Source organism: Ictalurus furcatus, chromosome 23, assembly GCF_023375685.1.
Source record: "Ictalurus furcatus strain D&B chromosome 23, Billie_1.0, whole genome shotgun sequence".
In the NCBI taxonomy this organism is placed as follows: Eukaryota; Metazoa; Chordata; class Actinopteri; order Siluriformes; family Ictaluridae; genus Ictalurus; species Ictalurus furcatus.
In genome coordinates this window covers 10,002,311-10,017,500 of record NC_071277.1, presented here as the reverse complement: position 1 = coordinate 10,017,500, position 15,190 = coordinate 10,002,311, and the positions used below count along the sequence as shown (strand labels likewise).

The 15,190-nt window shown below is 44.2% G+C and overlaps 1 protein-coding gene across 1 annotated transcript; it reads right to left on the bottom strand.

Annotated features, from left to right (window-relative positions):
* Positions 1 to 2,990: 2,990 nt before the first annotated feature.
* On the bottom strand, positions 2,991 to 11,584 carry LOC128599912 (neutral cholesterol ester hydrolase 1). The gene is made up of 5 exons (XM_053611968.1): positions 11,138 to 11,584; positions 6,397 to 6,625; positions 5,812 to 5,881; positions 5,308 to 5,479; positions 2,991 to 4,849 (listed from the first exon to the last, which is right to left on the bottom strand). The coding sequence occupies exons 1-5, from the start codon at positions 11,282 to 11,284 to the stop codon at positions 4,229 to 4,231; spliced, it is 1,239 nt and encodes a 412-aa protein (XP_053467943.1). The 5' UTR covers positions 11,285 to 11,584; the 3' UTR covers positions 2,991 to 4,228.
* Positions 11,585 to 15,190: the final 3,606 nt, after the last annotated feature.

The following is a 15,190-nucleotide window of genomic DNA, read 5'->3' as shown; positions in this document are numbered from 1 at the left end:
AACGACTGATTAATCTATTGAGTTGGGGTGTTAAATAAAAGACTCTTGTGATGATCAGATCTCCAGAAGAGCCGGCGGTGAACTGTGAAGGAGGAAAAAATTCCCCGCCTTCTCGCTGATGTGTGCAGATAAAAATGTGCAGCAGATAGAAGGCTTGTTTTTTTAGGCTCAGCTCTCCTTCCCTATTTGGGGCGGAAAGACTGCAGAAGCCAAACGGTCATCCTCGAGGAGGGAGTGATGGATGGAGCTCGAGCTCTGAGATAGAGACGTTAAATCATAAATCTCAGCAGTGAGAAAGCAGGAGAGAAAACATCCACATTCCACTCAGAAACTTTTACAAAGTCACAGCAAACAGATTACTGGGATCTAAAGGGCACTGATAGAGCATTAGCAAGCAAATGAAGGAATAAACCACCTCGGAGTGTGCTATTAAAGGAAAATAATCAACAGCGGGGACAATACAAGTCCAAGTGTTTTACATTTTATTAGATAGTGAAGTAAAGAAGCCTCTGACTTGTCTAACTCAGTCTCTTCATGTGTTGTGATAATTCTCTCTCTCTCTCTCTCCATGTGTGTGTGTGTGAGAGAGAGACTTCCTTCTCGTAATTCATATTTTTATAACATGAACTTGATGAAATGATTTGTCAGCATTTTACTCCCTGATCTGCTTTATACTTTGACACTGCAGCCGAGGCGTTTGTGTAATCACTGATAACTCCAGCACAAGGAGGAAATGAATCCAATAAATATTACAGAAATGATTTTGTAATATTGTGTGTGTGTGTGTGTGTGTGTGTTTGTGTGTGTGTGTGTGTGTCGTCAGAGACGGTGGTGTTTGTTAATCTCCTGTAAAAACAAGGCGCTGAAGCAGAATGTTTTCCGCAGAGTCAGAACCTCGGCTCTGCCCAAACGCCTGCTGTTACAGTCAGGAAGTGCAGAACAATGAAAAGTTTATTTCACAGATAACATTCTTCAGAGAAGCAGGTATGTGAACTTTCACATTCACACTGAGTTCCTTCAGTTATGTTTTCCTTTCAGTAACGACACACACAGCTGGATGGTGTTTGTAGGATTAATAATTAACACAACGTTTTACTGCATGCTATGAAAACACACTGAACACACTGACGTGACACACTCTTCCTGAATGTTGATGTTTTAGTATCAGGTTTGGAGAACAGACTTCTTCTCATGCTCTAACTTCAGCTGCAGAGATCGGATTCAGTCATGTGACTCGACTTTTCCACATCTGACAAACATTTCTGTTGTTGCACTGCAGCAGATCCGTGTCAGGACATGAAGAGCAGCAGGTTAAAGCAGTGAACTGAGCCTGCAGGCCAAATCTCTCTCATCGTGGATCTGGAGATGAAGATGATGATGAAGATTTAATTCAGTTCAGTTCAGTGTTATGTGTACAGCGTGTTTAACAGTGGACATTGTCCCAGAGCAGCGTTACAGAAATATATAAATTCAGGATATAGATGTTAAATGTATGAATTTATCTCTAATGAGCAGCCAGAGGCGACAGTGCTGAGGAAAAACTCCCTGAGATGATATGAGGAAGAAACCTCGAGAGGAACCAGACTCAGAAGTGAACCCGTTCTCATCTGGGTGACACCGGATAGTGCGATTATAAATAAATACACCCCTTCTATAAATGTGATAATACTACATGCTCAAATAGTGCAGTTGTGTAAGCAGGAAATTCATTACAGTTTCTACAGAAAGTCTGTTTTGTTGAACTTCTCCACTGTTCACTGATGGAGACTCGAGTCCAGAACTGTTTGTGGTAATTGTAGTGCTCAAGCTATCACAGCATATCTGTTCATATGAACTGAGGTCCAAAGCATCTTTATGGTGTTTAAGTGGAACTGTCCTCAGTAATCTCAATGATCTTTAGTCTGCACCATGTGGAGACATCCTCAGCAGCAGCATGTGACTTCCAACTGATGAGAACTCCAACCAGAAGTAGGACATCAGGATGGATCAGGCAGGTCCGGAGAGCAGAAGGGGTCAGGATCACTGGCATCTCAGGAGTATCATATGTAGCTTGACAAGATGATGAGAAAAGTCTCTGAATCAAATATCTCTGTGCATGGCAAAAAAGCAAAGCAAGATAAGGAGTATTTTATCACATTATTACTATTCTGTGTGATTTCATGAGAAGAGAAAGATCGGGTGTGTGATCAGGGTGGAGTGATCAGGGGTGTGATTAAGGGTGTGTGATGGGGGGGGGGTGATTAGGGGTGTGTGATTAGGGGTGTGATTAGGGGGTGTGATCAGAGGGGTGTGATTAGAGAGGTGTAATTAGAGGGGTGTGATTAGGGGGGTGTGATCAGGGGTGTGTGATTGGGGTGTGTGATTAGGGGGGTGTGATCAGGGGTGATTGATGGGGGGGGTGATCAGGGGTGTGTGATTGGGGGGGGTGTGATAAGGGGGAGAGTATACAGACACTTACCTCCATTTTCAACAGCTTTCTCCCTGCAGCCTGTACAAGCAGCTAATAAACTTTCTCTCTCTCTCACATACACACACACACACACACACACACACACACACACACACACACACTTACTTATACATACACATCCTATGTGAACAGTACTATTGCACAGAACATTGATGTCACACATTCTCCATATTCTATATTAAACATGGTGTTGAGATGGGTTAATATGGTGGTTAGTTACTTTACTGTCCACACTTTCACCCTTCTGTGACCTTCTGACCTTCTGTAAGTAAGAACCACATTGTACCTGTGTTTATACCGACTACAGATAGCAATAAACTATTACCTTCTAACTTATTTACCACACACACACACACACACTGCAGTAGGAGGTTTGCTGTGGGCCTCACAGGTGAAGGTGGGAGTTGGTGTTAACATTCCTCAGAGGCCTTTCCCATATCCTCGAGGAGGCAGCTGATATCTCTCATACCTTCAACCCCCCCCCCCCCAATACCCCCTCATTATACCTCCATTACACCTCCTCTTACTACCACATTATACCCCCACTGCCCCACCTACTATCGAGCCTTAGATTTACTTTAAAGGACAAAAAATAGAAACATCTCAATGATCATCATAATAATCACAGTCTACACACTGATGTGATTTAAATAGCAACGTGTTTATCTTTAAGAACAAAGTATACTTTATGAAAAATTACAACAAACCAGTTCTTAATGCCTTTCAAGTATTTCAGTGTCTGCTACTACAACGTTCATGTTCCTACACTTCAGTGCGCTCATGTTTACATTAACGTTCCTCTAACAGTACATTAACTTTATTATTATTATTATTATTATTATTAGCTATGTTAATTAATGAACCACAAACCAGCATTATGACAATAGAACATTCATATCCTGATCAATTACCTAACCCTAACCCTAACCCACAATACACTGTTCTACCACAAAAAATAGAAATGACAAACTCTGATTGGAAGCTAACATTTTCTAGTGAAGCTTTAAAATTCTCAAAAATCTATTTTTATTTCTTATTAAAATGCATTACATTTCTTAGAATTTATTATAGTGTATTTTACTTTTCAGTTTAAAGTAGTTTATTTTTTGTAGACATAAAAGTTTTTCACAGTTTCTTTTTTTAATGCAACACGTCTGTAATGCTGGTTAGTAAATCTGTACATATTATCATATTATACGCTTAGTGGGTCTACAGGTAACTGAACACCTGCATTAATTAATCATTCTTTCATTCATTAGTATAAATAAGTGCATACTGATCAATATGAATGAAAACATTAATGAATGTGTTTGTGGTGATTACTTCATCAGTTAGGCTGAATGGTAGGTGCCAATATTTATGCAAACCAAGTCGTTCACTGAGTGACTTTGTTACGTCACTGAAGCCGTTTATTGTTTAGGGTTTGTTAATGTAAACCAACGCACTGATGTTATAAATCATTATTTTGGATTTGTAAAAACCTTTCTGTTATTACAGGCAATACATTTATTTTAAATATATACTATAATGTAAATGTAATGTGGTTTATATATGAATAATAAAAATGTTCTCCAGAACATAGTTTTTTTTTGTAACACCAGTCCTGCCAGTGCACATTTTATAACTTTATACTAACTGTGTTTAATAAAAAATAATTTAGTATTTACGTGTTGCATTACACAGTGACTCCACATGAGGTATATAAGCATCCACTGGACCTCTGGACCTTCACCCTGACTAAATAAACTCAAATAATAATTAGAGGTTGTGCTGCAGCCAGTGGAAGTAGTTCCTCTGACTCTGCCACCCCACCGAGAAACTGGCAGGAAAAAATCCAAACATCATGATTCCATGGAACCCCTGTTCGTAATGGTCGCTGGTCACGGGAACTCCGGCCTCCTCCAGGCGCCGCGCATACATCAGCCCGTCGTCTCGCAGCACGTCGTGTTCGCAGGTCATGATGTAGGCGGGTGGAACCAGCTTCAGCACCTCGGGCTCAGCCAGTAACGGAGAGGCTCGGGTGTCCAGGAGGCCCGGGAGCTGCTGCAGGATCTCCGGAGAACCGTGATGAGGAACCACAGGTTTGTAGTTCTTGGTGAATTTAGGAGCTAACAATCGGGTCCAGTTGAGCTTTTCTCTGGCTGAAGCTACGTCCCGGTTCTGGTCCAGTGCCGTGTGGTTGTTCACCAGCAGAGCAGGGACGAGGTTCTGGTCCCCGTTCAGGTATTCCAGCCAGAAGCGGACCATGAGTGAGCGGTACAGGATGGGTACGTCACCGTTCTGCTGGTACGATGGAGTGTTGAAGTCCAGTGCCTGGAGCACGGGGTAGATCAGGGCCTGGACCTTAAACTGGATCGAGACGCTGCTGTCAGACGCCAACTGAAAAAAAATAAAACATCTCAGCATCATCCTGCATACGGACCTCCAAACTAAACTAAACAAAATAAATAAATACACAGTAAATAAAATATTCTTTAAATCTCGCAACCCAGTGTCACACTTTCCATTTTAATCTCACAAACTCACCTTTAATATTAGTTTCAGTGTAAATACTGAATAATGTTCTTTAAAAAAGAAAAAAGAAAATGATAATTTGGTGGATTAAGATATTAAGAAAATTACTTTAAAATATTTTATATCAGTTTTAAGTTATTATTTATTATTATTTATTTTTCTGTTACTGTACAGCTCTGTTTACACACCGATATATAACTTGAAGTACACACACACACTTCATACAGAATGAAACAGTAAGATGTGGAGCTCAGGGTTTACACTGATGATGTTCTGCATCATGCTGATGAAGCCCTCAGCATTTTCACATCTCCTCTCATTACCTCCTGAGCTACGGCAGCAGCGAGGTTCCCTCCAGCACTGTCACCTGACACGGCCAGCCGACGAGGATCCACGGAGAACCTGGCTAGAACCTCGTCTGTCAGGATGTTCCTGCAGGCCTGGATCGCATCCTCGTACTGACCTGGGAAATAAACCTCAGGGGCGAGTCTGTAACTAGAGAGGAGGGGAAAAACTTCAGTGTGTGTGTATATATGTGTGTGTATATGTGTGTGTGTGTGTGTGTGTGTGTGTGTGTGTGTGTGTATATGTGTGTGTGTATATGAGTGTGTGTGTATATGTGTGTTTGTGTACGTGTGTGTGTATGTGTGTATATGTGTGTGTGTGTATGTGTGTATATGTGTGCGTGTATATATGTGTATATGTGTGTGTGTGTATATGTGTGTCTGTATATGTGTGTGTGTGTATATGTGTATATATGTGTGTGTGTGTGGTGTAAAATATAAAATCACAATTAGTGAAAGTGTTATGAATTGTTTAACACTCACTCCACAGATATGACGACTGCGTCTAGCTCCTCGGCCATCATCCTGCACAGGAGGTCGTAGGATCGCATCCCTTTTGGACGAGGAACGGAAAAAGAAGACAATTCAACAAAGAACTGTCGTTAATTTTGCCAAATCCTGGAGGGACTGACTCACTGATACTCACTGATTAGGTGATTATGTCATGTTTATGACAGATCTATGTTTAGTTATGAGAATAAGGTTAATAAAGAAATGTGGATAAAATGCTAAAGCGTGACGTTATCAGTAGGCGTGTCTGTACACATGACTTTCCTGTGATTGTATTTGATGTTATACACACAAGGAAAGTCTGAATTCTGCTCCACTGACTTTTCTCAGTCACACACATCTCTATTCTTAACTTTCTATGTTCATGTCTCACTCAGAACATTTTGGGGTGTGTGTATTTATTCACACACACACACACACACACACACACACACACAAACACACGCACGCACACACACACACACACGCTGCTTTGTTCTCTAAAGGCTCAAAGGAAAGCTGTTTGATTTTTACATTAGCTTGGCCATAAGAGGGCGCTTTTCAGTGACTTCCACTCACGTGCACTGCCCAGTGCCCAGCCTCCTCCGTGGAAGTAGACGACTCCTCGTTTGAGATGCCGTGACCCAGGAGCCATGGACTCGAACACACGGGCCTGAACTCCTGAGAAGGACGTATCGGTGACCCGAACAGACTCACTGGAGCGCGGAGCTCGCAGCTCTGCAAATAATGCCATGTAGTTCAGGACACACATCTGATTACTCAGGCCAAGATCCTGCACCAACTTCGCCTACAGAACAAGGAACCACACAGACACTGAACACTGACACTCACACTTCACTCACACTGCACTCACACTTCCTCACACTGCACTCACATTGCACTCACACTTCACTCACACTGCACTCACACTTCACTCACACTCCCTCACACTGCACTCACACTGCACTCACACTCACTCACACTCCCTCACACTTCACTCACACTTCACTCACACTTCACTCACACTGCACTCACACTGCACTCACACTCACTCACACTCCCTCACACTTCACTCACACTCCCTCACACTTCACTCACACTCCCTCACACTCCCTCACACATCACTCACACTTCACTCACACTGCACTCACACTTCACTCACACTGCACTCACACTGCACTCACACTTCACTCACACTCCCTCACACTGCACTCACACTGCACTCACACTTCACTCACACTGCACTCACACTGCACTCACACTTCACTCACACTGCACTCACACTTCACTCACACTTCACTCACACTTCACTCACACTGCACTCACACTTCACTCACACTCCCTCACACTTCACTCACACTGCACTCACACTTCACTCACACTTCACTCACACTTCACTCACACTGCACTCACACTCCCTCACACTGCACTCACACTGCACTTACACCCACTCACACTTCACTCACACTCCCTCACACTGCACTCACACTTCACTCACACTGCACTCACACTGCAGTCACACTCCCTCACACTGCACTCACACTCCCTCACACTGCACTCACACTACACTCACACTGCACTCACACTTCACTCACACTCCCTCACACTCACTCACACTGCACTCACACTGCACTCACACTTCCTCACACTTCACTCACACAGCACTCACACTTCCTCACACAGCACTCACACTTCACTCACACTTCCTCACACTCACTCACACTGCACTCACACTCCCTCACACTCACTCACACTGCACTCACACTCACACTCACTGCCTCACACTTCACTCACACTGCACTCACACTTCACTCACACTCCCTCACACTCCCTCACACTGCACTCACACTGCACTCACACTTCCTCACACAGCACTCACACTTCCTCACACTTCACTCACACTCCCTCACACTGCACTCACACTTCACTCACACTGCACTCACACTGCACTCACACTGCAGTCACACTCCCTCACACTGCACTCACACTGCACTCACACTCCCTCACACTGCACTCACACTGCACTCACACTTCACTCACACTCCCTCACACTCACTCACACTGCACTCACACTGCACTCACACTCACTCACACTGCACTCACACTCACTCACACTGCACTCACACTCACTTCCTCACACTGCACTCACACTTCCTCACACTGTACTCACACTTCCTCACACTGCACTCACACTTCACTCACACTGCAATCACACTGCACTCATACTCACTCACACCCACTCACAATGCACTCACACTCCCTCACACTGCACTCACACTTCCTCACACTGCACTCACACTTCCTCACACTGCACTCACACTTCCTCCCACTGCATTCACACTTCCTCCCACTGCACTCACAGTCCTTCACACTGCACTCACACTCACTCACACTGTACTCACACTCACTCACACTGTACTCACACTTCCTCACACTGCAATCACACTCCCTCACACTGCACTCACACTCACTCACACTGCACTCACACTGCACTCATACTCTCACACTCCCTCACACTGCACTCACACTGCACTCACACTGCACTCACACTCACTCACACTCACTCACACTGCACTCACACTCACTCACACTCCCTCACACTGCACTCACACTGCACTCACACTGCACTCACACTGCACTCACACTCACTCACACTGCACTCACACTGCACTCACACTCACTCACACTGCACTCACACTGCACTCACACTCACTCACACTCCCTCACAGTGCACTCACACTCACTCACACTGCACTCACACTCACTTCCTCACACTGCACTCACACTTCACTCACACTTCACTCACACTTCCTCACACTGCACTCACACTTCACTCACACTTCACTCACACTTCCTCACACTGCACTCACAGTTCCTCACACTGCACTCACACTGCAATCACACTGCACTCACACTCCCTCACACTGCACTCATACTCACTCACACCCACTCACAATGCACTCACACTCCCTCACACTGCACTTACACTGCACTCACATTGCACTCACACTTCCTCACACTGCACTCACACTCACTCACACTCCCTCACACTGCACTCACACTCACTCACACTTCCTACCACTGCACTCACACTTCCTCCCACTGCACTCAGTCCTTCACACTGCACTCACACTCACTCACACTGTACTCACACTTCCTCACACTGCACTCACACTCCCTCACACTGCACTCACACTCACTCACACTGCACTCACACTGCACTCATACTCCCTCACACTCACTCACACTGCACTCACATCCACTCACAATGCACTCATACTCACTCACATCCACTCACAATGCACTCACACTCCCTCACACTGCACTCACACTCCCTCACACTGCACTTACACTGCACTCACATTGCACTCACACTCCCTCACACTGCACTCACACTCCCTCAGTCTGCACTCACACTCCCTCACACTGCACTTACACTGCAGTCACATTGCACTCACACTCCATCACACTGCACTCACACTCACTCACAATGCACTCACACTTCCTCACACTGCACTCACACTCACTCACACTTCCTCACACTGCACTCACACTGCACTTACACCCACTCACACTGCACTCACACCCACTCACACTGCACTCACACTCACAGTGCACTCACACTCACAGTCCCTCACAATGCAGCTGCAGGTGTTCATTCAGTCTGATTTCAGTGTTAATGTTTAAAAAGGTTAGAGCTGAGGTTTAAAAAGAAAGACAGGGAGGAAGTGCACAGTTCTGTACGGAAGTAAAGGTTTGCTGCTCAGCAGGTTGAAGGAGATTCCACACAGAGCAGGTTCTTCACATCACCATTCCTCGTTCCTCACACACCCTGATGAACCTCATAACACACACACACACACACACACACACCCTGATGAACCGCAAAACACACACACACACACACACACACACACACACACAAAACATACACACACACACCCTGATGAACCTCATAACACACACACACACACACACCCTGATGAACTGCAAAACACACACACACACACACCCTGATGAACCTCATAACACACACACACACACACACACACATACACACACACCTGATATCTCACAGCTGAATCAGCATTAAGCATATAATATTGTTTCTATAGTAACAGCTCATTCACAGGGACTTGTTTCTGTAAGGAGATGTTTATTTCACTTCTGATTTATTTATGGAAAGAGTCAACAGTGTCAGCACTTTGTAACAGTCAGAGGTAAAGCTGAAACTGACATATTCAGGACAGAGGACTTCATGTGCTATAACGTAAATGACAACAGGAACAAACTCGCTTCACCAACATTCCACAACATTAAATGTAACTATAAAGGGATAAAAATATTCCTCCATACGGTCAGATCCAAACCAGAGAAACACTCAACACCTTACAGATCTGAGGAACACTGAAACTAACACATAAACACAAACACAAACACAGTGAGATAATGAGCACCAATTACACACAGGTGAGAGTGATTAGTGGTAACCATGGTAACAGTGCAGCGTTCTGGTGATGGGGAGCTCTAGTGGTGAAATGTAGGATTGTCCAGCGAGACATGATTAACTGATTACAAATAAATATTAATTAAACATTAATAAAAAGTAATAACTGAATAAATGTATTAATTGAATAACTTTAAATAATAAATAAATAAATAAATAAATAAGTGTATATTTCATGATGTATATACAGTATGTATATTATAAATGCAAAATGATTCTACTGTATATTAACGAGTTTAATCCTATTTATCTCCCTCTCTATACAAGCAAACCATGTGACTAATGCAGAAAGGCTTCCTCAAGGGTCTCCTAAAAAGGTTTTAGGTTAAACCTCTACATGTTCCTCTTAGTAAACACTCTGTATAACTTACTAAAGGTTCTTTAAATTGTTCCTGTGAGTAAACCGTTAAAGGTTCTATGGAGAACCCAACAACAAAGTGTGTCCTGTAACTAAAGCCTCGTTACAAACTGAAGAACCCTAAAGCCCAGGGTTCTAGGGTTCTAAGGTTCTAGATGTAACCATTTTCTATATTCGGGGAACTTATTTGGAAACTCTGAAAAGTTTAAAGGGCGTGTCATTGAGTTCATACACACGTTAAGACACGCCCACATATCCTACCAAAACCACGCCCATCACTCTGTGGCTTTAACATGTGCTAGAATTTTGAACCAGTACACAAGCACATGCACACACACACACAGACACAGAGAAGTGTGGTCAGAACATCTCACGCTATGTGTTTGTTATAACAGTGTAATGTGTGCTAGAAGGCAGAGTGCAGGAGAAGGTTCGCGGTAAGGTTCCGGACTCACCGCCCACATCATGGACCTGAACACCGTGTCCAGCAGCAGCAGCTTGCAGGGTTCCGCTACAGTTCCGGGAAGAGCAGGAACTCGGAAATAAGACAGCGCTAATGCTAACAACACTGAGGAGAAAAGCAGCAAGCGCATCCTGATCATTATACCGCTCACACACACACACACACACACACACTCACACACACACTGCTCTCTGAGTGTGTGAATGAGTGTGTGTTTCTCCTCCGTGTGACATGGATTACATTATCACACCACCTTTTAAAATAAAAGTCCTGCTGGAAGACCCAAAGCTGCGAAACTCCCTCTTTCGGACCATACCATACACACTACACACCACACACAACACACTACACACAATACACAACCCCACACCATACGCACAACACACTACACACAACCCCACACCATACGCACAACACACTACACACAACACACCATACACAACCCCACACCACACACAACACACTACACACAATACACAACCCCACACCATACGCACAACACACTACACACAACCCCACACCATACGCACAACACACTACACACAACCCCACACCATACACACGACACACTACACACAACACACCATACACAACCCCACACCACACACAACACACTACACACAATACACAACCCCACACCATACGCACAACACACTACACACAACCCCACACCATACGCACAACACACTACACACAACCCCACACCATACACACGACACACTACACACAACACACCATACACAACCCCACACCACACACAACACACTACACACAATACACAACCCCACACCATACGCACAACACACTACACACAACCCCACACCATACGCACAACACACTACACACAACCCCACACCATACACACTACACACAACACACCATACACAACCCCACACAACACACTACACACAATACACAACCCCACACCATACGCACAACACACTACACACAACCCCACACCATACACACTACACACAACACACCATACACAACCCCACACAACACACTACACACAATACACAACCCCACACCATACGCACAACACACTACACACAACCCCACACCATACGCACAACACACTACACAGAACCCCACACCATACACACGACACACTACACACAACACACCATACACACGACACACTACACACAACACACTACACACAATACACAACCCCACACCATACGCACAACACACTACACACTACCCCACACCATACGCACAACACACTACACACAACCCCACACCATACACACGGCACACTACACACAACACACCATACACACAATACACAACACACTACACACAATACACAACCCCACACCACACACAACACACTACACACAATACACAACCCCACACCATACGCACAACACACTACACACAACGCACTACACACAACACACCATACACACAATACACAACACACTACACACAATACACAACCCCACACCACACACAACACACTACACACAATACACAACCCCACACCATACGCACAACACACTACACACTACACACAACGCACTACACACAACACAATACACAACACACTACACACAATACACAACCACACAATACACACCACACACAACACACTACACACAATACACAACCCCACACCATACACACAACACACTACACACAACCCCACACCACACACTACACACCACACACAATACACAACCCCACACCATACACACAATGCACTACACACAACACAATACACAACCCCACACCATACACACAACACACAACACACTACACACAATACACAACCCCACACCACACACTACACACAATACACAACCCCACACCATACACACAACACACTACACAAAACACACTACGCACAACGCACTACACATTACACACAATACACGACCCCATGCCATACACACAACGCACTACATACAACACATTACACACAATACACAACCCCACACCATACACACAACACACTACACACAATACACAACCCCACACCAAACACACTACACACAATACACAACCCCACAGCATACACACAATACACTACACACAATACACAACCCCACACTATACACACAACACACTACACACAATACGCAACCCCACACCATACACACTACACACAATACACAACCCCACACCATACGCACAACACACTACACACAACCCCACACCATATGCACAACACACTACACACAACCCCACACCATACACACAACACACTACACACAACACACTACACACAATGCACTACACACAACACACTACACACAACGCACTACACACAACGCACTACACACAACGCGCTACACAATACACAACCCCACTCCATACACACAATACACAACACACTACACACAATACACAACCCACACCATACACACAACACACTACACACAATACACAACCCTACACCATACAAACAACACACTACACACTACACACAATACACAACCCCACACCATACACACAACACACAATACACAACGCACTACACACAATACACAACCCCACACCATACACACAACACACTACACACAATGCACTACACACAACACAATACACAACCCCACACCATACACACAGCACACAATACACAACCCCACACCATAAACACAACACACAATACACAACACACTACACACAATACACAACCCCACACTACACACCACACACAACACACTACACACAACCCCACACCATACGCACAACACACTACACACAACACACAACACACTACGCACAACGCACTACACACAATACACAACCCCATGCCATACACACAACGCACTACATACAATACATTTCACACAATACACAACTCCACACCATACACACAACACACAACCCCACACCATACGCACAACACACTACACACAATACATAACCCCACACCAAACACACTACACACAATACACAACCCCACACCATACACACAATACACTACACACAATACACAACCCCACACCATACACACAACACACTATACATAATACACAACCCCACACCATACACACAACACACTATACACAATACACAACCCCACACCATACACACGACACACTACACACAATACACAACCCCACACCATACACACTATACATAATACACAACCCCACACCATACACACGACACACTACACAACCCTACACAATACACTCAACACACTACACAACCCTACACACTACACTCAACACACTACACAACCCCACACACTACACACAACACACTACACAACCCCACACAGTGCTGTGTTGTACATGTGTTTGTGTATATCTCACACTAAATAGTTTTAGATCTTCAAACGAAATACAACATAAAACAAAGGCAACCTGACTAAACACACAATACAGTTTTATTATTTTATTTACAGTGAAGCAAAAATAAAGTTATCCAACACCTATCACCCATGTGAAAAACTAATTGCCCCCTTAAACTTAAAATCTGACTGTGCCACATTTAACAGCAACAATTGCAACCAAACGCTTCTGATAACTGGAGATCAGTCTCTCACGTACTTCTAGGACAGGACCTACTCCTAATCTTTGGATCATTGTCTCGCTGCATAATCCAGTCGCACTTGAGTTTCAAATTATGGACTGAACACTGTGCTAAACATGGTACTGAACATTTGTCTTCGTTTGATGTGTTTTATTTGGTTTGAGTTTAATGTAAAGTCTCAGGTGATACACACTGATCCCGTTGTTAACTAAATAGGAGACTTTTATTTTGAAGGTTTTCCAGCAGCACATGGAGTTTTTATGTGTAAAGGAATGTGCAGTGACCTTTAGAATAGAGCAGAATAATCACACACACACACACTGAGCTCTAAATCCACTCACAGTTCTCTGGCTGCACTACAGGGGTATTAGGAGTGTGAGATAATCGCTTCCCCCCCCCCAGAGCATTTTACACACTGCAGCTTTAATTTTAGATTAAAAGAATAATCTAGACTGTAGAATTTATCTAGACCCTAGACGTGACCAATACAACCTGCGTAAAGGATTCTTTCAGGGTTCAGGGTTCTTCACTTCCTAAAGAGGTTCTCCCTGGA

Excerpts from the sequence above, each read along its gene's own strand:
- LOC128599912 (XM_053611968.1), bottom strand. The coding sequence starts at position 11,284 with ATGATCAGGATGCGCTTGCTGCTTTTCTCCTCAGTGTTGTTAGCATTA. Across the intron at positions 6,626-11,137 it reads TCAGGTCCATGATGTGGGCG|GCGAAGTTGGTGCAGGATCT; the intron begins GTGAGTCCGGAA and ends CTTGTTCTGTAG. Across the intron at positions 5,480-5,811 it reads GCAGTCGTCATATCTGTGGA|TTACAGACTCGCCCCTGAGG; the intron begins GTGAGTGTTAAA and ends CCTCCTCTCTAG.